The 24,142-nt window shown below is 36.8% G+C and overlaps 1 protein-coding gene across 15 annotated transcripts in view; it reads right to left on the reverse strand.

Moving 5' to 3' along the window:
• The window catches only part of LOC113956321 (DNA polymerase nu-like), a 107,225-nt gene that overhangs the window by 71,871 nt on the left and 11,212 nt on the right, over positions 1-24,142 (reverse strand). For 8 of the 15 annotated variants that reach the window (XR_003530807.1, XM_027662725.1, XM_027662729.1 and 5 more), the window contains exons 3-14: positions 20,932-21,072; positions 17,862-17,923; positions 14,245-14,733; positions 13,599-13,786; positions 11,718-11,830; positions 9,748-9,905; positions 6,749-6,817; positions 5,280-5,340; positions 5,012-5,076; positions 4,144-4,227; positions 3,640-3,729; positions 396-452 (exon numbers count right to left, since the gene is read on the reverse strand). Coding sequence is in view for 14 of the 15 variants with exons in the window: in XM_027662725.1 (XP_027518526.1) it covers positions 396-452; positions 3,640-3,729; positions 4,144-4,227; positions 5,012-5,076; positions 5,280-5,340; positions 6,749-6,817; positions 9,748-9,905; positions 11,718-11,830; positions 13,599-13,786; positions 14,245-14,733; positions 17,862-17,923; positions 20,932-21,058 (1,563 nt within the window). In the remaining variant the exon portion in view is untranslated. Of the gene's footprint in view, positions 1-395; positions 453-3,639; positions 3,730-4,143; positions 4,228-5,011; positions 5,077-5,279; positions 5,341-6,748; positions 6,818-9,747; positions 9,906-11,717; positions 11,831-13,598; positions 13,787-14,244; positions 14,734-17,810; positions 17,924-19,112; positions 19,274-20,927; positions 21,073-21,155; positions 23,908-24,142 lie in introns of those variants that run through there. The other 7 variants (XM_027662728.1, XM_027662726.1, XM_027662731.1 and 4 more) reach the window with 7 other exon arrangements.

Genomic DNA, 24,142 nt, shown 5'->3' on the forward strand with positions numbered 1-24,142 from the left:
GCCACATACTAAACCTCCAAACAAAACCAAAAATCAAAACCATTCATAAACCCACACTTTCTTGTTTGGTTTGGTTCTTTTAATTCTTGGAATTAAAGAAAACCCAACTGAAAACCCACTCAAAACCCAAATGTTAAGTGTGAGAACAGACTAACTAGACCGTTTTGGATTTTCAGGAGGCTTGTCACCCAAAAATCCCCCATAACTAGTTATCTCCTTCACTTTATGCAAAGTATTTCTTCAGAACTCAAAAAAAAAATGTTTTGCCCTAAGAGTGTGCTTTACAGCACTAGACAACTTTCACATTGCAGTTTTCCAATTATTTTATGAATATGTTCTCTTTCTTGCTAATTGTGCTTCAATGTCACTACATTATGTGAAAAAGATCAGCTCACCTGACGGTACTCTAAAATTATCTTAGGCAAAGGATGAAGATCTTGCAATTTATTTAGCTGCAAAATCAAGAATGTAAATTACTAGTATACTTTCCTGTTAAGTTACATTATTAAACAAACCTTAACAGAATGCATTTTGGAGCAAGAAATTTTCTTGACAAGCTGAATGGACAAAATATTGGCTAAAGAATGATGTCCTTTAAGCAATCCCATTCCAGGCCCAAGGAAGCCTTCATTCCTTCCTGCCTTCATTAGGAAGGCTGGAGATGACTCCTTCCCATTTCATTTTCCTTTTTGTCCCAGATAGAGACAAAAACCCATGCAGACATAAAAACTTCTTGACAAAAACTTTGAAAACACTGGGGTATGATGTGTGTGCGTTACTTACGGTTCTTTGTTTATTTTTTGTGCTATGCAGCATCAAAGCAAGAGACAACAGGATAAAAGTATAAAAAATAATACATACACACACACACAACACAGCTGGAGAATTTCTCCTGTTCATCCCCTAATAAAAGTTCCAGGAAAACTTCAAGAGAAATTGGACCAAGGGTTGGACTCGATGATCTCGGAGGTCTTTTCCAACCCAATTGATTCTATGATTCTATGAAATTGAAATTATCAAATCCCAAAGCAATAAAATAAAGTATATTTCTGATCACTTTTACTGGAAACCACAAAAAAAATCTGTCAAGAAAAAGAATGAAATTATTAAAATAGAGACTGGATATTTATAAGTACAACAAAAAATATCTGGAACTACAATAGTCCAGGATGAGAAACAGATGCAACTGTACCAGAATGTACATTTAAAAGCATAAGGTTTTTTTCTTGCTACCAGGGAGACCCAAGATATTAAGAGTAACTCTGGTATTTATCTACTGGAAGGTTTCAGCCTACCTTTCTCTAACCAAGTCTTGGCAGTTATTGGAAAGAGAATACTGGACTAGCACTCCTATTGCTTTGATTACAACAATAAATCTTATGTTCCAACAAAAAGGTGACATGCATTCTATTTCACTGGTCCCTCCCATCTCCCAAGGCTCTCTGTGTCACTCTACAAAATTACATATTAGATCTATGAAACCTCCTTCTTGTTGAGTAGTGTGGGGGTTTCATGGTTATACTGTTGACATTACCTGAGATCATATATGGTAGTTCAGACACTTGGTTGAAAAGTGGTTCTAAAGGAATTTCTTCCTTTAGAAACAAATGTTACCTTTTTACCTTCCCCAGAAATGTTCTCCAGAACTTTGACTCCCATGTAAACTACAGCAATACAATTGTGGCAGCAAATCAGAAACAGGTGCAGCTGGACAGAGGCTTCTATTGTTCCAAGAAGGAATTCCATTGCTATTATTATCTTAACAAAATGATCTTGTAATGATATGTACAAGGGGACTGAGTGGACCCTCAGTCAGTGTGCAGATGACACCAAACTGGATGGAAGAGTTGATCTGCTGGAAGGCAAAAAGGCTCTGCAGAGGGATCTGGACAGGATGGATCAGGGGGCCAAGGTCAGTGGTCTGAGGTTCAGCAAGGCCAAGTGCCGGGTCCTGCCCTGGGGTCACAAAAACCCCCTGCAGTGCTACAGGCTGGGGGCAAGTGCCTCGAAAACTGCCCAGTGGAAGAGACCTGGAGGTGCTGATTGACAGTGGCTGAACATGAGCCAGTGTGTGTGCCCAGGTGGCCAAGAAGGCCAATGGCATCCTGGCCTGCATCAGGAATAGTGCGGCCAGCGGGACCAGGGCAGTGATTGTGCCCCTGTGCTGGGCACTGGTGAGGCCACACCTCGAATCTTGTGTTTAGTTTTGGTCCCCTCATGACAAGAAAGACATTGAGGCACTGGAGCAAGTCCAGAGAAGGGCAACAAAGCTGAGGAAGGGTCTGGAGCACAAGTCTCATGAGGAGCAGCTGAGGGAGCTGGGGGTGTTTTGCCTAGAGAAAAGGAGGCTCAGGGGAGATCTTGTTGGTCTCCCACAACTACCTGACAGGAGGTTGTAGCCAGGTGGGGGTCAGCCTCTTCTCCCAAGTAACAAGCGACAGGACAAGAGGAAATGGCCTCCAGTTGCACCAGGGGAGGGTTAGATTGGATATTAGAAAAAATTTCTTCACCAAAAGGGTTGTCAAACACTGAAACAGGCTGCCCAGGGAAGTGGTAGAGTCACCATCCCTGGAGGGATTTAAAAGACATATAGATGTGGCACTTGGGGACATGGTTTAGCAGTGACTGGACTTGGTAGTATTTGGTTAACAGTGGGACTCAATGATCTGAAAGGTTGTTTCCAACCTAAATAATTCTATGAAAAGAAAGGTGCATCCACATTTGCCTAAAGTTACCAAGAAGTCTGCAATTTGGTCTTGATTTCATTTTTAAACAAATGTTTTTGACAGATTTCTGCACTTGTGTGGGATCATCCACGAACATCGGTATTGCTGAAAATTATCTGCTCCAACATTAACAAAAGAAAGAACTAAAGGAGCTTCATATGCATGATATTTTTTACACTGAATCTAAAGATACATTTGATCTCTTGTACAGGTGTATCAAGTATCTAAACTGTTTGCTCATAACTTCTGTTAGGGAACAAGATCCTGCAGATCTAATTCCAAATACAACCATTTTTACTGAAGGGAAGCCTCTCCACAGAGGGAACAAAAAACATTAGACTGAGGAAAACTGATGCACACAAGTAAAACACTGAACTCATACAAAGAAAGTGGTAACTTTCAATTCAAACCACAGGTATCAAGTAATTTCCTACAGAAATTAATGAGTGAGTTAAGGGTCCATAAAAAGATGACAATATGGTTTTAGCCCAAATCTCCTGATGGCAAAGAGGAAGTCTGGGGTGCTATTTCCTTTGACAGTAGATTTTACATTAATGCTCTTTTCTTTGACCCGTGGTCTGTGTCACTCAGCCAGTCAGTCATTCTGAGCTACCAAAATCTGACCAGTAAGAAAGTATCTCTCCTTTGAAGAAGATGGTCATGCAGGCATTTTGGTATTAAAGCTTTTAACCCTGGTTTATAGCTGAAGTTTAGCTTCAGTAGCTAGTGTGTTTTTCCCCATCATAAAGTGCATCTTTCTTTTCTGCCATAATTATGCAAAGTATAATTAGAACAATACAAAAATAAATCAAGATCGTTAGGAAAACTTTAGGTAAATCACAATTTCACTGGAATATAACTTAGAAGTTTTGCTAAATCATGCAACTGGTTTTAAAACCCCTCCCCATCTCACCACAGCTTCTGAGGTGGACACAAGTTGCTGTATTTCAGTTCTGTGAAGTTTCTCACACAGGGTATGCAGCTTTAACTTATCAAATAGTACCTACAGTTAGAAAAACACGTAACAAATGTTTCAGTGTTTCAAGTGCTGAAATAGAAAGGATAATTATTTGGTGCTTGAACTTTAGTCTAGAATACATGTTTCATAGTAAATAGAGCATACTGTAGCAAAGAGAACTAACACAGAATTGAAAAGACCAGATCTTTATTTCTGAGCTATTGAAACAGTAATGTAATGTATTTACTAAAAACAAATGCCTAATTCAAACACAGATCATCCAGCATTGTCTGATTTATGAAAAACTATGTGTTCCTCATTAAGATCAGAAAGTAAGACAATTAATATAGAAGAAAAGAATTCAGAAGTTGTAAGGACATATATGCTTTACAGTTCTTCTGTATCAATAACAATTTACAGAATGTGCACCTTACATAAATACAGGAGTGCAAATATTACCTCTCGGAGTTGATAACTGCTGGTCAACAGGAACTGTTCTCCAGCAACTTGATGAGCTTCCTGTTCAAGCTCCTTGAGCCGCAACTATAAATTAGTACATCAGAATTATTCTGTTTACATTATTATTTTCTTCAATATCTGCTAATTCCTAGGTTAATGAGGATATTAGACTTTTATTTAAAAATGGAGAACTTGATATTATGTAATCATTGCTGACTGGTTATCAACATTTACTTTAGCAGACTGCTTACATACTCTTTAATCTACAGTTCTTCATGACCTGGGAATGGGATTTACTGCAGTAAAAGCCACTAACATTTGTGGGAAAAGAATTTAGATTACTGAAGACTATAGAGATCTGTGAGAAAAAGAGTTATGGAAATTATTCTGATAAATTAGTAATCTATGATAATCTAGTTAGATTTTATGCTACAAAATGGGATTCTCTTGTGGTTGTTTTTATCAAAGAACATGTAAGTTGTAAAGATTGTATTGTTTACAAAGAGAGGCACTGAGAGCCAATTCTCAGGAAAGTGGCTACTGAAAACTAGGTTCAGAAAGATTCATTACCATTTTTAATCTACAACGTATAACCCAAAAGGACCTGTACAATTTGCAAAGCAATTTCAGTTCTGGGGCAAGGTTAATGAAGCAAATATCTCTTTTTTACTCTCCTAAATAAAAAAGGGAAATATCCTAAAATGTAAATGTCTCTTAGTTATATTTATAATAATAAAAATACTAAACCCCCAAACTGCTAGATTAAAAGTGACAAAGGTTCCTTCTCTTTTTAATAAGCTATCCTCAGTAAAAGCACAAAGATGATGCTATACAGTTTAAAAAAGAAAAAAATAAATACAAAATTTACCCCCAGAATCTCAGATGTTTTTTTCAGTTCTTGTTTGTTCACATATATTTTGTGTGTTTCCATCACTGTAAATACAATTATACACTGAGAACATTTACAATTAACAATTTCAGTCTTACATACTTCTTAGAAATGGAATCTCAAACTCACACAGCTGTCATGAGGCTAAGAAAACATTTCATATTCTGATGTATTACATTCCACTTCAGCACAGTCAGCAGCTGTGTGAAAATAGTGAAGATTCTTATTTTGAACTGAACTTTCATACCTGCCAGAATTTTGATAAGTGGAAGCTCCAATGTGCAAAATAAGTTCCACAAACTTTGAGCCTGTAAAGCAAGGTATAAATACATTTGTCAGTACCAGCTAATTTTGATCTTAAAACATATGGTAGTGTCATTAGGTGCATCTATTTTCCAGTGAGCAGTATTTCACCTTCTGTATATTCCCTTTTTATATGACAACACTGTGGCATGAAAATACTACTTATTGTAAATTATAATATCTAAATGTCATATCACTTCTTTCTGTGGAGAATAGTAATACATTTTGAAATAGTAGAGGAATACTAATAAAGATATTAAAAAAATAATTTTCCCAAACTGTTTATTTTTAGAGCAAGCCTCATTATAATAGGACACACGGTTATCCCTTTTTATTTATTCACTTGAACAATTAAGCAACCATTCATAATTCATAACTTTGTTTTCATTAGGAAGAAAATAAAGAGATGATAGGATTATCTACAAATTAGTTACAGAGAACAGGAAGTCTGTTTTCTCTCTAACCACTGAGCAAGACTTGTCTAAAAACTCCTCCTGTAGGCTGGATCTGTGTTTCTGCACCTTTTGTGTTTCCTGGCTGCCTTGTTTCACTGATTGTTTGTCACACTGCTGGGTCATTAATCTGGATATCCAGATTACTATGGCTCCATCAACTAGTGGTCTAAGCCCTACACTTGCTACCATCAACTTCAAAGAAAACCCCTAGGGAGCTATGATGTACCTTCCACCTGAGCATATCCTACATATTCTTACACTTTTCCAGGTATGTGATTACAGGCACAAAAAAAACCCCAAACCACTAAAAGAGTTTTTGAGATGCATCCTGAACTGCAATAAGGGGTAAAACACAATAAAACAGTTCATTTGGGAGGGACCTACAATGACCTCCCACTGCCTGATCAATTGGGGGTTGACTAAAATTTAAAGCATGTTCTTAAGGGCACTGTCCAAATGCCTCCTAAACACCAACAGCCCTGGGGCATCAACCACCTTGCTGGGAAGCCTGTTCAGAGTTTGACCAGTGTTTGGTTAACACAGCCTAGAGCAAAAGATATGCTGAGATTTTGTACTCAAGGAATACATAGGAAAAAACAGCTATATTATGTTGTTCCTCTGTTAACACTTTTTAGCCTGTAACATACAGATTTCAAATACCAAAAGAAAAGTCACAATATTCTGAACCTTTCCTGTTCTCAGAATCTTCATTTAGATAATTCAGTTAACTGTTGCAGAGGAAAAGGTTCTTCTAAAGATTGAGACTATTTCCTCCTTCTAGAAAAAATGGAAAATTCAATGGGTAATTTATTTTAAATGTTGACTGTCAAAGTAAACCAGTATGGACTGAAGCACTCTATTTAACTAGATTCTAATTCGAATGAGAAATACATGACTCTCTTTAATTCCTGATAATACTTCCAAAATTATTTCTGAACAACTTCTTTTTGTATCTTACCTTTAAGTCACAAGCAAGGTCCATCATTACATTATAAAGCTTCTCCAAGTTCACACCTAAGTTTTGATACTGATATAAATAAATAAAAAATAAAACAATAATTTTACTGTTAAAATGAAAGTATTTAGAGTTCTATATTTTTTATCTTTTTTAAAAGGTATCAAATTGTAAAAAATAAGTTTTCCTGTTTTTCTGTATGTCTCCTGTTACATTAACTTTTTAGAAATGTTTTTAGACCTCTGACAAACCCAATTCATGAACACAGAACTACATGAACATTCCAGATTTTATCTGTTCCTTCATGTACATTTTGCACAGATCACAGAGAAATAGTATCAAACTGCCTTTGATATTGAAGTCAGAGTTCTATTACTACTTGTAAAATGAGGAAAAACTCCTTGCAGTTTTCTTTCTCATATAAGAACTATCACTTTTCTGTGCCAGAACTGTTCACTTCCTTCCCTTCTGTTCCACACAGAGCCATGCCACCTCCTTCAGGTGGCTAGGATACCATTTTGAAATGCATAGAGACACTGAGATTATGACTGTTGGCTCCAAGAACACACATTACAGCAGTTTGTGAAGAACTGGACTCATGCTGGAGAAGTTCATGAAGGACTGTCTCCCAGAGGGAGCAGGGGAAGGACTCCTTGCCCTGAGCAGTGGCAGAAATCAACCTATGAGGAACTCACGGTAACCCCCATTCCCGTCTCCCTGCACTGCTGGGGTGGAGGAGACAGAACTTGTGAAGGAAGGAGGGAAGGGTGAGGGAAGGTGTTTTTAAGATTTATTTTACTTCTCATTCTCCTGCTCTGATTCTGTTAGTAACAAATTTAATTAATATCCCCACTTTGAGTCTATTTTGCCCATGATGGTGTTTAGTGAGTGATCTCTCCCGGTTCCTACCTCAACTCATGAACCCTTCCTCATATTTTCTCTCCTCTGTCCAGTTGCAGAGCAGAGTGAGAGATTGGCTTTAGTGGGTACCTGGTGTCCAGTCGGGGTCAACACACTACACAGTCTAGTCCTATGAGTGAGGACTTCTCTCTACCCCAGACAGACTAATTTAAGCAGGCCCACACTGCAGTGAAAGTCATCAACCTGTCTCCAAGAAACCTCGTCCTTGCCAACCCGATCCAGAACAAACAGGATGTCTGGAAAATACAGACAGTTTGCTTGATCCCTTTCTGGAGGCGGGAAAGTGCCCAGTGACAGGCTTCAATTGACACCAACAATGCTCATCAGCAAATGCAGCAATGACACAAACTGCAAGATGTTTAGCACCTGTTCCAGCAAAGGTTTCAGGGAATATGGACCATGATCCCTTTGGCACAGCAACAAATACGTAGACAAGCAGCACATCTTCTGTGCTGAAGGTGTGTGGGTGAGTAGTGAGCTACAGAATAAACCAGCAGTCATTCCAAGGACTATGGTGGGCAGACAAGATTAGGACAATACAGAGGGAGCTTCTCTGAATTAGTGGGGGATGAGACATGATGTATCACTTATCACAGATCCCTCTGGGAGTACAGACACCTGTTAGGAACCTGCCAGCAAGGACAGAGCAAGAAGGCTGAAGAGATAAATCTGGCTAAGAGCCAGGATTCACAGGAGGAACTGGGACTCACTGAGCAAACAGAAGAGCCAAAAAGGAAGTGTGAGAGTCCAGGTAACAAATTAAGGAATAAAGAATGGGGGGGGAATAATCACAGGATGTTGCAAGGAGGCATTAACTTGGACTTGAGTGAACAAGTCAGCAAAAAGGTTGGGGCAAGGAAACAAACTAGACCTGAAGCAAGACAGGAAGGAAATATTATTTCAGTATTTAATTCAGAGTTGGGAATCAGGATGACAAAGTTGAGAAATGATAACTAAGAACAGATGTGATATATGAAGAACAAAAGATTGAGTCAAGCTAAGGAAAGAGACAAGACTAAGGATGCTGACTCACAGGAGGGCCATGACATATAGAAATAACCAACAAGTTTATAGTTTCTGCCTGTTTGCCTGTCCATTCCCTACACTAATAGCTCAATGCATGAAGTAGCTTCTGAAGAACTGCAGTTTACAGCCAGTGTTTTAAGCAAACTGGCTCTGGTTTTCTCAGAAATGTCCATACTAACAGGTACGTGCCGATACAACGACCTCTGTCCGTGCTCTGAGCCCACTTGACATTTGGGGACTTGTATCACAGAAGTCCTACAATCATGCTGCAATATTTGGTCTGGACAACCAAGGCCTCAGAAAAGTGAACAGTTTCAAAAAAAAAAAAAATCATTTAGGTTGCTGCACATCATCTTATCATTCAAACAACTTCTGAAGGCCACAGTAGATCACCATGGCCCAAAACACAGATATAAAAATTTTATAAAATTCAGTCAATATATTTCAACAGGAATATAGGAAGATATTCAACAGGATATAGGAAGAAATTTCTATAGTGCTGGGGATAACATCTCAAAAAGTTTATCACACATTCTCTCGTAATAAGAGAAGAAAAATTCAGATCTTTTCATTCACATGCTTGGAAGTTCACATTTGACTTCTGCTATTCCTCAGCCTATGGTGTGGTGTCTTTATCAGCTGTGAAATTTAGCAAAATTTTAATAATAATCAACTAAATATAGTCTACAAGTTCACAGGAACTGGAAAAGGCAGCATCAGACACTTTGGAAAGGAGAGTTGGAAATCATTTTGCAGGGAAGTGGAAAGAAAAAAGATAAGATTATACATTAATATTGTTACTGAACATTACGGTTTTGAAAGAAAATTTCACAGCTGTCCCTGGAGAATGAGATCCCATCTTGGTAGAATGCAGTGGAACCTTCACTTCTTCCCTTTCTTTAGATTTCCAACAAATAGTATTAATAGAATAATTTTCTCCCATTAGAAAAGCATTATCTATCTTTTCATGCAACACTTTGTAGGCAAAAGCAATTCTTTTATCATTTCCTTTCCCTTTCAACCCAACCACAAACAACTAAAAACTAACTACTTACAGATGCATTTCTCAAAGTGCCTGTATCTGTATTTTCTGCTCCCTTTGAGAAAGGCTTTTCAAAATACTTCTGTATTAAAGATTCAAAGGAAGGAACTGTGTCGCTGGGGTTTATGAGCCACGCTGCAATCCTTGGATCCAACACAACACTATCGGCAACTACAAGAATAAGTTATTTCTAACAATCAAAATATTTATATTACCCCTAAACTAAAAAATGCCTCTAAAGTTTTGCCCATTTTTCCTGTACCCACACTTCATAAAAGGACAAGTATTAACTCTACAAAAATGTTAAACATTGAATTCACAGCTGTAACAAACAGTCAATACCATGACTACACAGGAGTAAGTTCAGTATTAAACATATTTGAAGAGGGTTATTTTGTGAGGTTGGGGTGGATTTTTTTCATTGGTTCATTTTTTCAAGTTTCAAAAACAAGTAAGCCTTTGGTTCTTTAGATTTACTGTTAAAGCCTCTCTTTCTCATCACTGGAAAACTTCAAGTTGAAGTTTTGCTTATGAGTGTCTCCCACTGCTACACTTTGTGGTCGTTAACTTGATCCACCAAACTGCCAACAGGGATCAGGGAGACATTTGCTTCCTAGTAATCAGACTGAGATTGTTAATGTACACATGAATTCACACATGGGTGCACAACACATTGTTTCCAAAAACCAGAACCTTTTGTCCTATAGGATCATAAGTGCTTACACTGCACTTTCTCTCATGTTCACATAGATGGATAGCATGGAGCAAGCCCAGTGCTGCTTCAGTTCCCTCTGAAATACAGTTTCAACATGTGTACTGCAGTACTGCAAAGACCAGGAAAAACTAATAACTACAATGCTTTGTGATATATTCAAAGATAAATCTAAGTACCCTCTTCAGTAACCCCTAAGTTAGTTCAAATGATGACCCACAGGTACATTTATAGAGAACTCCATGCTACACAACCTTACAGACTCAGTTACCTGAAAGCAAACTTTAACATCTATAATGCAAGTTACAGCTGCAGGACTAGTCTAAAGAGAATTTTTAGGGGTTTTGTTTGTTTTGTAGGAAGGGGTTTTTTTTTGGTTTCTTTTCCATAGCAGAAATAACATGTGAGGAACTATCAACTTCCAAAGTTTAAAAACCTAGACAAGAATTCTTTTGGTTATTAGAAACTTCAGATTCAAATCCCATGCACCAGTTAGTATCTAATCTAGACCTAGTACTGCCTGTGTGTACAGGTTATAAAACTATCACTACTGGCAGTACCATCATGACATTTCTTCCCTCCTTTCCCATTTCCAGTGCTGTTTTATGTAGATCTTCCCACCAGATTTTAAATCATCTTCAGTTTACTGTGATTTACTGATGAAACTTTTCAGATGCTGAACACAAGCTGACAAGACTCCATAGAGGAAGCCCTTTCTGAAAGGTCACATTTACTTTTGTAACTCACTCAGCAGGAATCTGATACGTGGAACCAAACAGGCATTATATCAACATCTTATGCCTTCTGTTTGTAGTTGCTTTTAAATCCAACAAACAAGTCTTATTTGTTCCTATCAAAAGAACACAAGTACTCATTCAAATAATTCCTAAGTCTGACAACTGTGAGCATCTCTGGGATTTATTTTAGCCTTTCCTTTGAGCAGAGGAAGCTTTTTACTGGGGAATATGAAACATGAAGTAGTTCGACCTTTTCAGCAATAGTCAGGACTGCGTCGAGAGCTTTTGTTTCCACTGGAAGCTATCCTTAAATTACTCAGTGATTTGATTCCTGCTCTAAGAAGAAATACAACATCTTCACATGTCAAGCCTCTGGACACATCCTCCCCAAGAGGGATATTCTTCTCCATGGTACTAAACTGGTTTTCAATACATTATTTAGCTACCAATGTAGTTATTTCTACACCCAGGGATTTTAACAGAGACATCAAAATCACCAAGATTATAGGATAAGATGGCAGATTCAATACTTACCTTGTTTCCAGCTGATTTCATTACCATAAACTTGAAGTAGAGTCCTCAGGAAATCTTTTGCATTGAAGCAAATTATTGGAATTTTGCACTGTAGCATTTGAAACAACACTTGCCTGCACAGAAGTAGTTCATTAACACACACTATACTGCTGCTACATTTAGTGAATCTATACACTTTATTCATTTAATTAGCACCTAATACTCAACAGTTAACCCAAGACATTTCCTTATTCCTATAAGAACAGAATATTGCATTTTGAATATTAAATTCTCAATTTAATAATACCTGAAGCTTCATTCCATAAGAAATTAAACATCCTAGCAGATATGCCTTATCATGCATTCATAAAGAAAACAAATCCTTGTTTGTGTCTCAAAGTTAAATACAACCTTAATCCAAAACAGCAACTGGCATCCCCGTCAATATATCCAAATAAGATCACAGAGGTCGTCACTTTAGCATTGTAAAATATTGATTTAAAAGTTACTAGGCAATTTAAATTACCATAACTGCCTTGTGTTAGTACACTACTTAAATCTAGAATGTTTAATCTCTGTCATTTATTTCCATATCTTTTCAAAATGTCTATAATTCCCTCATTCATGCTATTTTAAATAGATTTTACCAACTATATATATCAGTATGTAGATTTAATAATTACACGTATCTTTTTTTTATAAGTTCCATTTTGGTCAATATAGAAAAATAGTATTTTTTAATAGAACATTTTTGATGGTATGAAACCACAATACCAAAGGTTTGGACATACTAGAAATCATACAGATCCTAAGGTATCACTGTATGCAGTATAGATCCATTATTAAGCAACTGCACCATCCTTACAAGAAATAATTACCTGTAAGATTCATTCAACTTATTATTTCTACTGTTCATATGTACCTGTTTTATTGACCTGTTATTCTCAATTCACAACAACCTATATTCAAGCTGACAACAAGACATTAAATTAGTTGTCATGTAACTCTAACATTACAGCTGGAGAAGCACAGGTAAGCAAAGTGACTTGTTTCAAGTCCCAGTGGAACAGTGGCAGAGATCTGACTAACAATCAAGTCCAACATCTTGGAAATGAAAGCTTTGTAATTTAATAACCCCAGTTCAGCAGTTTACAATTAGGCAGTTAATACTGAAAATCATAAAACAGTCTGATGAATTTTTAACATGCAACTATTACACCTAAGAATCAGATTCAGTTCTCATTTCTCCCTTTATGGGACACAATTTCCAAGTTAATAGGAATAGAAATGGATTTTGGTTATAATAACTGGAAGTTTAAAACATAATCCAACTTTTTATTGAAATTTAGTCCAAGTATTAAACAGATACATTAAGCATTTATTCTAAAAATTATATTGCATTATTACTGAATATTAGTAAAACTTCATTTGGGATCTCAAAAGCCCTTTAAAAAACCTGCCCTAAAAAGACGAAAAAATATTAGCATAGCTCAAAAAGGGTGCTTACTGTAACAATGCTCATCAAAAAAGTACTAGATAAGAAATGCAGCTGAGGAAATGGAAGATAAAAAACAAGAAAAATAAACCTGAAAGAAACACATTCCTTGGTGCCATATAGCTTTAGCTGTTCATAAAGGATTTCCAAGGCAAATGTAAACAGCTCCTATCAGAATATCAGTCTAGTTCTGCAGGGCTGCAGTTAAGTGATATGCTGAGGCCGAAGGAATAGTCTACTCTTATTTGGTTTAAATTAGCCCAGACTTGACATGGAACCAATACAGCCAACATGAAACTCAATGAGCTTGACACGTTAAGGAGATTAAGCTTGTGCTATGTAACCAACATTACTGCTGCTAAAAGCATATGTAAAGCAAACCAGTATTTTTTCCGACATGTTCTCACCAAGAAAATTTCATGTGAGCCTGTTCTTGTTCCCAGAGAGATGATCGTTCAGTTCTTAAATAAATTAATTTATCATTTTCCTCAGCAGCTTTCCAAGTACAGCCAGTTGAAGAGTGGCTGGGAGGGAAAGGGTGATCAGTCTGATTCTTCACTAGCACAACAACTCCTTTTACTGATGAAGTTGAGACCTGTTAAGTGTAATTACAATAATGTTTCCTCTGACAGATCTTGTGTAATCCTATAAAGAATAGTTCCCAAATATTTTACAAAATGAAACCTATTATGTACACTGGAGTTACTGCATACACCATTGACACAGTAGAGGAACAGGCAAGTGTTTCAGTCTTGGAACAAAAATCCACAGTGACAGATACAGTAAAAAGTAGAAAAAAAATCCTAATTCAGTTTAACTTTAGGTACACAAATGTCTGGTTAGCCCAAGTGGTTTCATTTCCTTTAAGTTTTACTTGGTAGCTTAAAATAAAATGTAGTCAAAATATTAAGGTTTACCCCATTTTACATGTATCTTTTGGTATCCAATACACAAAAGGGGTTCCCTATAAGCACAGGTTTGTGTTTGTCAGTCACATGCACATTCAGACAGTTCTATAGAACCGACTCTAAACAAAGCCAATCCTTCACTAACCTGTTCTGAGCTGAGCTGTGAAGAACCATCTTGAAATATCATAGTAGTTACAAAAGCCACTGCCTGGTCTATAGTTGCAAGCAGTTCTCTTTTTTCTTCACATCCCAAAGTGCTAATATCACAGGGATAATTTTCAGAAGTCTCTCTTTGTCCAGAGCTACAGTTGTATCTTCTTTCATGTGAAGAAGTGTAGGTCTTTGCATGTAATCTTCTTGTTTTCTCAGAACAACATGTAGACACATTTTGCTTTCTTTTAAGAGGAACAGCTATTTTCTTTTCCCCATCCTTCAGCTTTTTTGCTTCTACTGAAAGATTTCTTTCTTGATATCCCCATGTTGGCAAGTCTGAATCCTGGTAACAGCTCACTATTTTGGTATCTTGACAGCCAAGCATTTCATTGGTATGCACTGTCCTGACTATCTCACCAGCACTACTTTTTTCAGGGCTGGCAGATGCTTTTAAAATGGCAATTCTGGAATCACAAACCTCCTGGGAAAATTGGAATTTTTTTTTTAGCAAAAGCAATTATTCAACTTATGAAGATAAATAAAAAATGCGATAATTTACATAACCTTTGAAGAAATCAATATTCTATGAAAAAATGTTGATACTAACAAAACAGAGTCAGTTTAGGGCAACCACATTATATAACCAAAATTCAAGTATTTATCAGTAGAGATTATTTTGTGGACATATACTGTTTACATCCACAACCACTGTTGGTTTTTTTTAATCTTAGTCCAACATTAAAAAATGGCAAATCAACAACTGTAAGCTGCATTTAGTCCAGTGTCCTGACTTCTATAGTGATGAGGTTATTAGTGTCTGAGAGAGAAGAGACCATTCATCTTCAGCTTCAATTATTCAGAGCTTTTTTTCATGACAGTTTAGTTTGTTAAAGAACTTTTGGCAAGAAACCTTAATGATTGCTTTGGAAATCCAAGTACAGGAGTCAGCTGGATCTCTTTAAGCAATTTACAACAAAAAAATACATATGAAAGCTGCACTTGGAAGGTGCATGAATAAGCACTATATTCTATTCTGTTTAACCCACTAGAGCCAGAGCAGTTTTCCCACTCCAGATAGTCCTTGGATCCCTTTACAGCAGCATGCTAATAAACAGCATTAAGCAAGATGCTGCATGGTAATGTTTTGTTTCTAAGCCTTCATCCTTATTTCCTTCATAAATTTCCTTGTTATGCTACTGGCCTTAATACTTTCTCACTGTTTATTTTGCTACTTCTTTCTACAACTGCCTCAGCTGAGACAGATCCTCTGTCTTGATTTCATAAACAAGGACTCTGGAATGGCAACCAGTGACCTTTCAAGATTCCCCAAGGTGAATGTGTTTAACTATTTACAGATTACACAAAGTTGTATCTTCCCTCAATACTCTTTACACCTCGATCACCAACAGGCCTTAGAGAAGCCAGCAGGCTTTCTACTTCTGAGGTATTTGGAAAAATGATGTGTGATGCATTTGCAAGCTGTTCCTCCAAGTTTATTTGGACTATACTATTGTATACTTCATCTACTTTAGTCAAACAAGGCAAGTATAAAAGAATACAAATTCTGTTAAGTTCATGTTTTTGCATGATGACATTTTTTAGTAGTGTCCTTCATACTCTTGGCCATACTACCTTTTCCTGCACAGATTTCAGTATTCATTTTAAATCTTCAGTATTGTTTTGAATAAATCCCTATGTTACCTACACATGTTCTGATTCTGGAGGGCAATTCTATATACTTTCTTTAAAAAAGCTCCTTCAATTTTATGTATTTTCCTTTTTTGAAATTAAGCATCACTGTCTTATCTATCTTTTAATGCCTCAGAAAGATTACAGTCTCTGTCAGGGCACCTTTCAGCGGGAAGATTTTGAACCTAATCTCACACAGATTGAAATAAAACCCCATTTCTCTCCTGAGTTCTTTCTAACTGTTCCACAAAGCAGTTGTCTCCTCATTTTTAGTTGCAGCATCATGCATAAATTTACCATTCACCCACTCCATTGAAAAGTAACTGAAGCCTCTCCAAATTACTCTATTTTCAGCTCTCCCAGCCCAGTCTCCTTCATACCTCTGCTGTCATAACCATTCCAAAAACTAAGGTTTCCTCAGTTCAAAAGAACCACAAGTTATTGCAGTGCAGGGCTCCCTCCATTTCCCAAGATGACAGTTTTCACTGATCAAAGGATACTGTCCATCTCTATCCAAACTGGATAGATTAAACCAGCCAGAATGACAAAGCCAATAAGTTTGGGGATTTTTTACAGTTTTGCAATATTCCTCAACCCAGTTCCCATATACCCAAACCTTCGAACTATGGAGTCAAAAGATGAAAAAGGCTTAAGACTGCTTGAGATCACACTTCACAGGATCAACTCTACAGGCTTTAAGTAAACAGAAAAAGGAAGCTAATTAAGCTTTTGCTACTACCAAAATGAATAGTGGCTGTTCTCAATGAAGAGAAATTAAATGAACTTAGAGAATAATAATCAAAAAGTGGACACTATAAAGTTACCAGAAGTGGAAAAATAATATGCTAAAGAGCCATAGAAAGACAACTAATTCACTCAAGTGTATTCTCCAGTCAAACTGCAAATAGTTTTATCATTTAACACAGCAGAATTTGAATTATGACACTCCAGTAACTACAAAATCAGGAATAAGCAATTCTCTTTTAAAGGTTAAAAAATAAGAACAAGGCAATTTAATTATCCAGTCAGAATAATACAGCTGGTACTACAATTAACCACAGGGAGAAACAGCAGTTTCCGCAAAGAACTGATCTCCTCTTAGAAATAATGACGTGGCTGGAAGTAGAGAAAACTCCCAGGATGTAGTTTCATCATTTATGTCAACGTAGGAAGATTTCACTAGATGCAGCTAGTCAAAATTAGCATTCCATCATCACAAAAAGGGGTTCCACTACTACCCATGTGCACCCACAGCTGCATGAGCATCTATGAGCCAACGCAATTTGGAGGAAGTTATCCCACCCCACAAAAGAAATCAGTTTTCTGCATCCTGAGCAGCCTGAATGGACTTGCTGAAGTGTGCAACATGCACCAGAGTCAGAGTAAGTAAGGCTGTGAAACTTGCAGCTGGGACAGGAGTACACTTGCAGCATCTGCAACTCATCGATCCACCCAATGGATTTTACGCTCAGGGCCTGAGCTGGGGCTGCTGCAGTTTCCCACTCCCACTCTTGCCCTGGCTCTCACTCACAGGCACATAAAGCCAAATTGAGAGAGATGATCAAACCCAAAATTTAACTTCCTCTGAATCAGCTCACTTTATGATTATGTTCTACCGTTGTCCAGTGACAGAAGTCTGAGAACATTTTTAAACCCTGGTAAGTGCCTGAACGCGGCAACCTCATTTCTGATCACTCTGTCATAAAGAAACAACTTCCTGTGGAAAGGGTAACAGAAGTGGGGCCAAGACTTTCATAAGTAAATACATGCCAAGTGCAAAATAAGACAGGAAAAGCTACCTGAACTATGAGTGTATAAAATATATTGTGATAAAGCTTCTTATGGAAGAACCAGTGTATAACTTCAAACCTGCTATAAAAAGACTGTTTTTAGTGGTTTTCGATCTTACAAAATGCTTGCCTTTTCATTTCTCAGATGTGCATCCTTATCACCTACTTTATTTTCCTTTGTCTTCTCTATACCTTTAAAAAAGAAGAAACAATTTACAATACAAATGAATCTGTAAGCAGTGCACATAACTTAGGTTACATACACTACTATTACTGACATTTTTACCAAACCTAAAACAACTGTATTAAAATTTTCCTCAACAACCATTTTATCAAATTAATATCATTCATGCTTAAAAGGGCCCTGCAGGTTCAGAAATATGCAAATGCAAAAGCCTTCTTTGTCACCATTAAGAAAAAATTAATTCAAATTCTCTACAAAGCATACAAACATTTTCCACGGTGCTCAGAAGAGGCATTGCTGTAATTCCACAAAGAGGAATTCTTTCAAGAAAACACAAACCATTTTAGTCAAAATAAAGCTTGTGGCGTGGGCATGAAGAAAAAAAACCCAACCAAACCCTACAAACATTACACATTTTAGTTGTTTTCTTGGAATTAAGCAGTATTATTCCACAATAACTTTGTTCTATAAAGCACTATTTGCATATATGACTTTAACATATCGTGCCCTACAGCGAACCCTGCAGGGGATAACTTTTTCACATTGTTCATCCTGCAATAGAACAGGTACTGTAAGACCAGACAAGAACAGAGAGCAAGGGGAAATTCAGACCTACAAACTGACAGAAAGGTAAGGTGATACAGGATGGCCACCCATGCTGGGTCTGACACTTCCAGCCAAAAGACACCTCATGGGCAAAGTATGTATTTTGTCCCCCCACAGTGAGTACAACAATAAACTGATGTTGTCAGCTACCAATCTGCATTACCAGCAGCAAGACACTTTCTGAATCTCACATACTGATGACCAACATCAAACAAAGCATAAAGTGACCTATTTCTATTTACTAAAACTGGTTTTAAAAATTTTTGTCTAGGTAAATCAAGACCCTGTAGTTAAAATACTAAAAAAAGCCTTTTCCAGAAGAAACTAAGCTTATCATTGCATGTTGGTGTAAGTGTATAATCAGCCATTTATCTCCAGCTCAGGCTTCTAACCTGAGCTGTTAGAACAGCCAACATGGCATAGCTGTATTTGTAGCTTCAAACATTTTAAGTCTGGTTTTCTTGACACTTTCTATAAGATTATAAATTAAGAATGATAGTATCTGAGTTTACATTCAGTGCTTTTAATTGTTTCACAGCAAGATACTTTTTCTTGACAAATCCACCCTCCAGAGAAGATGATGAGGATCACATTTCTCTCCTCCAGCACACAGCAATCAGCATGACAGATCGAAGAGAGATGCAACTTCCCATTTCTGATTTCTGAATTACAGCAAAGTATCACCAGATGGCAGCAGAAACCTGTCCTTGCCCTCCAGCTCCTTAAGGCTCGATGGAAACATTACAGTTCCACTGCCAAGATAACCACAGAATTTCACCAACTAGGTCAAAATTGTAGATTTGTTCTATTTGAGCCCAATATTTACCTCCTTAAAGAAAAACAGTTTTTCCATTAAGTAGAATATAAAAATCTACCAATAAAACACAGTTCAATACAGTTTGAAACAGACTGAATAACATGGCAGGTTTCTGTTTGGTTTTGTCTTTAAGAGAGGTGAACTTTTTCTTCTTTCCAGATCCACACTAAAGCTATATAGATAAAGATAGATAGATAGATATGCAATTTCCTAAGAGCAATTCAAATAGGTCTGTTAAATCTGTACACTTTAAACAAAACTTGTTGAGTAATTACTGCATGGAAAACAAGAGCAAGAAAATCTTTTCATGTGACCTGCTGCTACAAAATGCTTACACTGTTCTTTTGCTCCCCAATAAACAGGGATTTAGCAGCACTACAAAGACGACCACAAGCTCATTTGGTCAAAGATACCAGACACCTTCATGGTGTTCCAAAAAAAACAAGGATCTGCAATTTTACACCTTGAGAGAGAGTGAATGGATCAAGAGTAGACAATAAAACTGTGTTATTGCACAGTACTGAGACTTCCCCAGTCTAAGAGGAAAAATATTACTGAGAAAAATTAAGGCAGGGAAAATTACAAGGTAGCAGAAGTAGAATGGCAATTAAACCAAGGTTGAAAAGAGATCTGATTTTGTTTAAAATCATCTGGGTTTTGATCCCAGATGTACCATGTACAATGTACCATTTTAAAATGAACTTATTTCTTCAAATGTGTATCACTGACTGACAATGAACTCCTACCCTTGTCACTGCTGCACCACCAGGCTCCACTGATCCAACACTTTACTACTGAAAGAGGGGCCTGAACCATGATTTATACATAAACCACCATGTACATAAGAACAAATCCCATCATTTAAATAATATTCCAGGATCTAGTTCTCAGGAGAAAACAGACAATTAAACTGAGCAAAACCCTAACTTTCTATCTACTTCCTTCCAGAGCTACCAGACTGACAGACTATGACATGCAGAGAACTGAGAAAAAAAATTACATCTTGCAAAACCTCTCTAGCATCCACAATGTTCTGAGTAAGATTTGCCCAAAAGAAAGATCTGCTGAGGCACTTGTAACATTACCTAATTTACTCTTTCACTGGGACTTTTAAAGTTCACTCTTCCTCCTAGAAATTCACAAGGAGTGCATTGCTAATGAACACGTGTTTAAAGCACAGACATGAGTCTGGAGAGTTCACGGGTCACCTGGTGAGCTCCTAGTCCCTCTAGTGATCTGCAAATATCTAGTCCAGAGTCATGTTCATGTATACATCTAATTTATTGCATTTAAGATTATTAGTTAAGTAACAGTTTGAAATTCTCATCTACTTCTACACCACAGAGGAACAGAAAGAAAAAAAAATTAAATTGAGGGTACTGTTCCTTGCACTCACATAACATTATTTAATCAGAAAAGTCCCAGAAAATGTCACAGTTACAGCTTAATTCCTTTTCTAAACCTGTAATCCTAAAACCCCATCTTTTTTTTTTCCCCATTTAAAAATAAAGACTAGAGGTTTGATATTGTTTTGTTTGTTTGTGTTTCAATTTTTCAACTGAAAAACACTTTAAAAGGCTGAGACTTACTCACTCTGGTTATTTTCTCTGTTTGTCTGAACTTCTACAGGAATAGACTGCAGAGCTGACATAATCCTCTGAGCAGTATCAGATAAAGGCACTTTAGAAATCTCACATCCTATGTACATGTACTGCTCCATTTTTAAGATTAAACCTATATGCAGAACACACAAATTATTAATTAATCACAGCCACAAACCATCCTCACTTATATTCTGTTGAAAACATAGTGAACGTGTTCAGCCATTCACTCTCAATAGAAAATTATATTTCCTCCCAGACATGTCTGTTAGCAACATATTGGAAATAAAAATGTAATAATTTTTAAAGACTGGTATCTTTGAAACAGTGTTTTAATACATTAATAAAAAAAAAATCAGCACTCTTAAGTACAGCTAATTTGTACCAGAAAAAAAAAAATCTAGCAAATAAATCAAGAATTTGATGTATGTCTGACATGCTTTCCCCCCTCAATATCTTTAAACCAGTCTAGCACATGCATACCTTTACTTTATTGGTGTTTGGATTTTATTAGGAAGAAAACAACCAACTGTCAAGTAACTGCCAAAACTGAGCCAACACAAGTTGAAAGAAACACACATATACTAGCATGGTATACAACCATTAATTATGTGCTGTTTCAGAAAATACTTATCATAAAAGACCTCTGTTTCCTAAATTTTGTATAATTGAGGCACTCAAGTACTGTTATATACAAGTAACTTTAAAATACTTACTACAGTTTGTCAGTTTGAGAAACTGGTCAGGAACATCTACAGTCTCTACAAGCTTTGACCACCACTGTTGTCCTAAACTTTATCCTTTTCTGAAAAGGAGTAGCTTTTCCAGTTGACCTGGCCATATTCTATAATACATACAAAATACCTGGAAAATCCTTAGATACAACACACATTGGAGAATCACAAATAATGGTGTCCATACTGATGCCTTGTTATTTTATAGTTAGACTAGAAGAATGCATAAAGCTTACCAAAAACACAGAAGAAACATCCAACATTTTAAAAACACTTAAAGGATCCAAGCTGTCCAAGTCAATCACTCCTCCAAAAACTGCTGTTTACTAAATTATCCCTATACAAGGTAGCAAGTGGAGTCCTGCTACTCTGGTCTTCTCACTAAATCCAGATCATGAGTAGACTGTCAAGTTTAACCATCATGCAAACAGTAGTTCCTTTGCTTGCATGGAAATATTTTTCTTAGCTCAAGACCACAGGCAGATTGCAGCTTTGAACACTTACAAGTGCAAACATTTGTATCTCGATTCAAAGAGGAACATCCATCCTGCTGCATTAGAACTGGCTGTATCTATCTAGCTCAAATTAGTAAGTGTGTGAAGGAAAGTGAGAGGCAGAATGGCTTTCTTTTCCCTGATGTTCCAGGAGTCAGAAATATAATCCTTCCCCACACACAGCTCCTCCTAACTTTTATAATTAAGAGCAACACTTCTTTCCTACACGGGGTTAAAGTGCTCCCTGACTTCTCAGGGTGGGAAGCAGCAATCACAGCCTCAGGGGCACATCAAAATGAGAACCCAGCAGACTAAATATAAACAAGACACTACGCCTGAGAACAGGCCTAAAACCAACACACAGATTCACCATAAATATTGACCACACTGAACTGAATTTATAGAGTTTGGTATTTCATAATAAATACAAAGTACAGAGTTTAGCAGCATGAAATCCAGACATAAAGACACTCAACCAGTAAGCTAAAAAAATTAAACATCTCAAAATAAGTTATGCTCACATAAAAGTTAATAGTCTGCCATCAAAACAGTTTAAAGACTACTGTTACTGAAATTAAAGCTGATATACTAACCTTCATCAATATGTACAATGCTTGAAAGCAAACACAGCTGATCCCATCAAAATATAAAAGACTGGAAGTTATCATACTATAAAATCCTATTTAGTTCCATTGGTATATTAGGAAGCTATACAAAAATCTGATAAACAGGCTAACAATGCACATGAAAGCAGCAGTATGAAAGTATCAGCACTCTGAATTGAAATGCCTATCATTATAAATTACAGAGCAAACTCAGATGTCCAAAAGACAAATTTAAAATTCTTCTTCTTTGACAAGCCCAGTATAAGTATGGACTGGTTTCAGTGGAGAAGACAGGCCGTAAGTTAAATTAAGAGATGCTGGAATGGTCTTAAAACAGATGGTCTTGGTTTTTAAAACAGATTCTGATACATATTCCAACACATTTTTAAGACAATCAAATCTTCTTAGGAGAACTGTAAGGGAAACAATCATGGAATATCTGCCTTGGAGAACTCTCCTCTTCACTATGAGCACATTACACTCATGTTCCAAAATCTGGAATGCTTCCTCCACATTTATTTTGTGCTTCACAATCAAAGGTTCTCAGCATGCAAGAAAACTTAAGGGTATGAAATGTTCCTTTTGGTGCTACGCTGTGTGCAGCACAAATGAACCTACAGGCCAGGAGAAGGGCAGCCTGGACATAATTCTTTCAATTAAACAATGCAGTACTTTGTATCCAAGAGCTTTGACAAAACTGAGATTGAATTTAGCAGGCAGATGCCAAAGCCAAGCAGCACCCAATCCAGTGGTAACAAACACACTGCAGTGACAGGTAATGTCAGCCTGGACGAGCTAATGTTTATTATTCCACAAACTCGTAGACAGTTTACACTGACTTCTTCCTTTCTTAGGAGTACATTGAAGTTTAGACATTAGGAACTCCATGGGCTGTGAAATTCTCATCTTCCAGACCACTGGCTTTAGCCTGAGACTGCTGCTCAAGTTTCTCTACCATCTCTTTCAAGTGATCTTCATCTTTGAAAAAATACACATACAACTCTCTTTCCATCTGTTGCAGCTTATTGGACTCTAGAATGCTTCTCTTCAACTTCAGATCAGCACTCAGATCCTTGAGGAGTTGCGTTAGTTTATTTACATTAACTTCCAGTTGATGAAACAGCTCAGTAAGTTCCTAACAAAAAAAACAAGACAAAAAATCAATATTTTTATACTATTAATACATTAGCTGAACTAGAAATACAAAAGTGTTTTTTTTGCTTTGGGAAGCCACTTTTATTTGTAATTGAAAAGTAATCACAAAAAAATAGAAACAAAGGTGGTAAGGGATTCCATTCAATTTTTGAGCTTCATGTAACAGAATTCACATCAGGTTATGAAGATGTAATTTCATTTACTTGTCGACCAGA

The sequence above is a fragment of the Corapipo altera genome, unplaced genomic scaffold (assembly GCF_003945725.1).
Source record: "Corapipo altera isolate COAL_440 unplaced genomic scaffold, ASM394572v1 95, whole genome shotgun sequence".
In the NCBI taxonomy this organism is placed as follows: Eukaryota; Metazoa; Chordata; class Aves; order Passeriformes; family Pipridae; genus Corapipo; species Corapipo altera.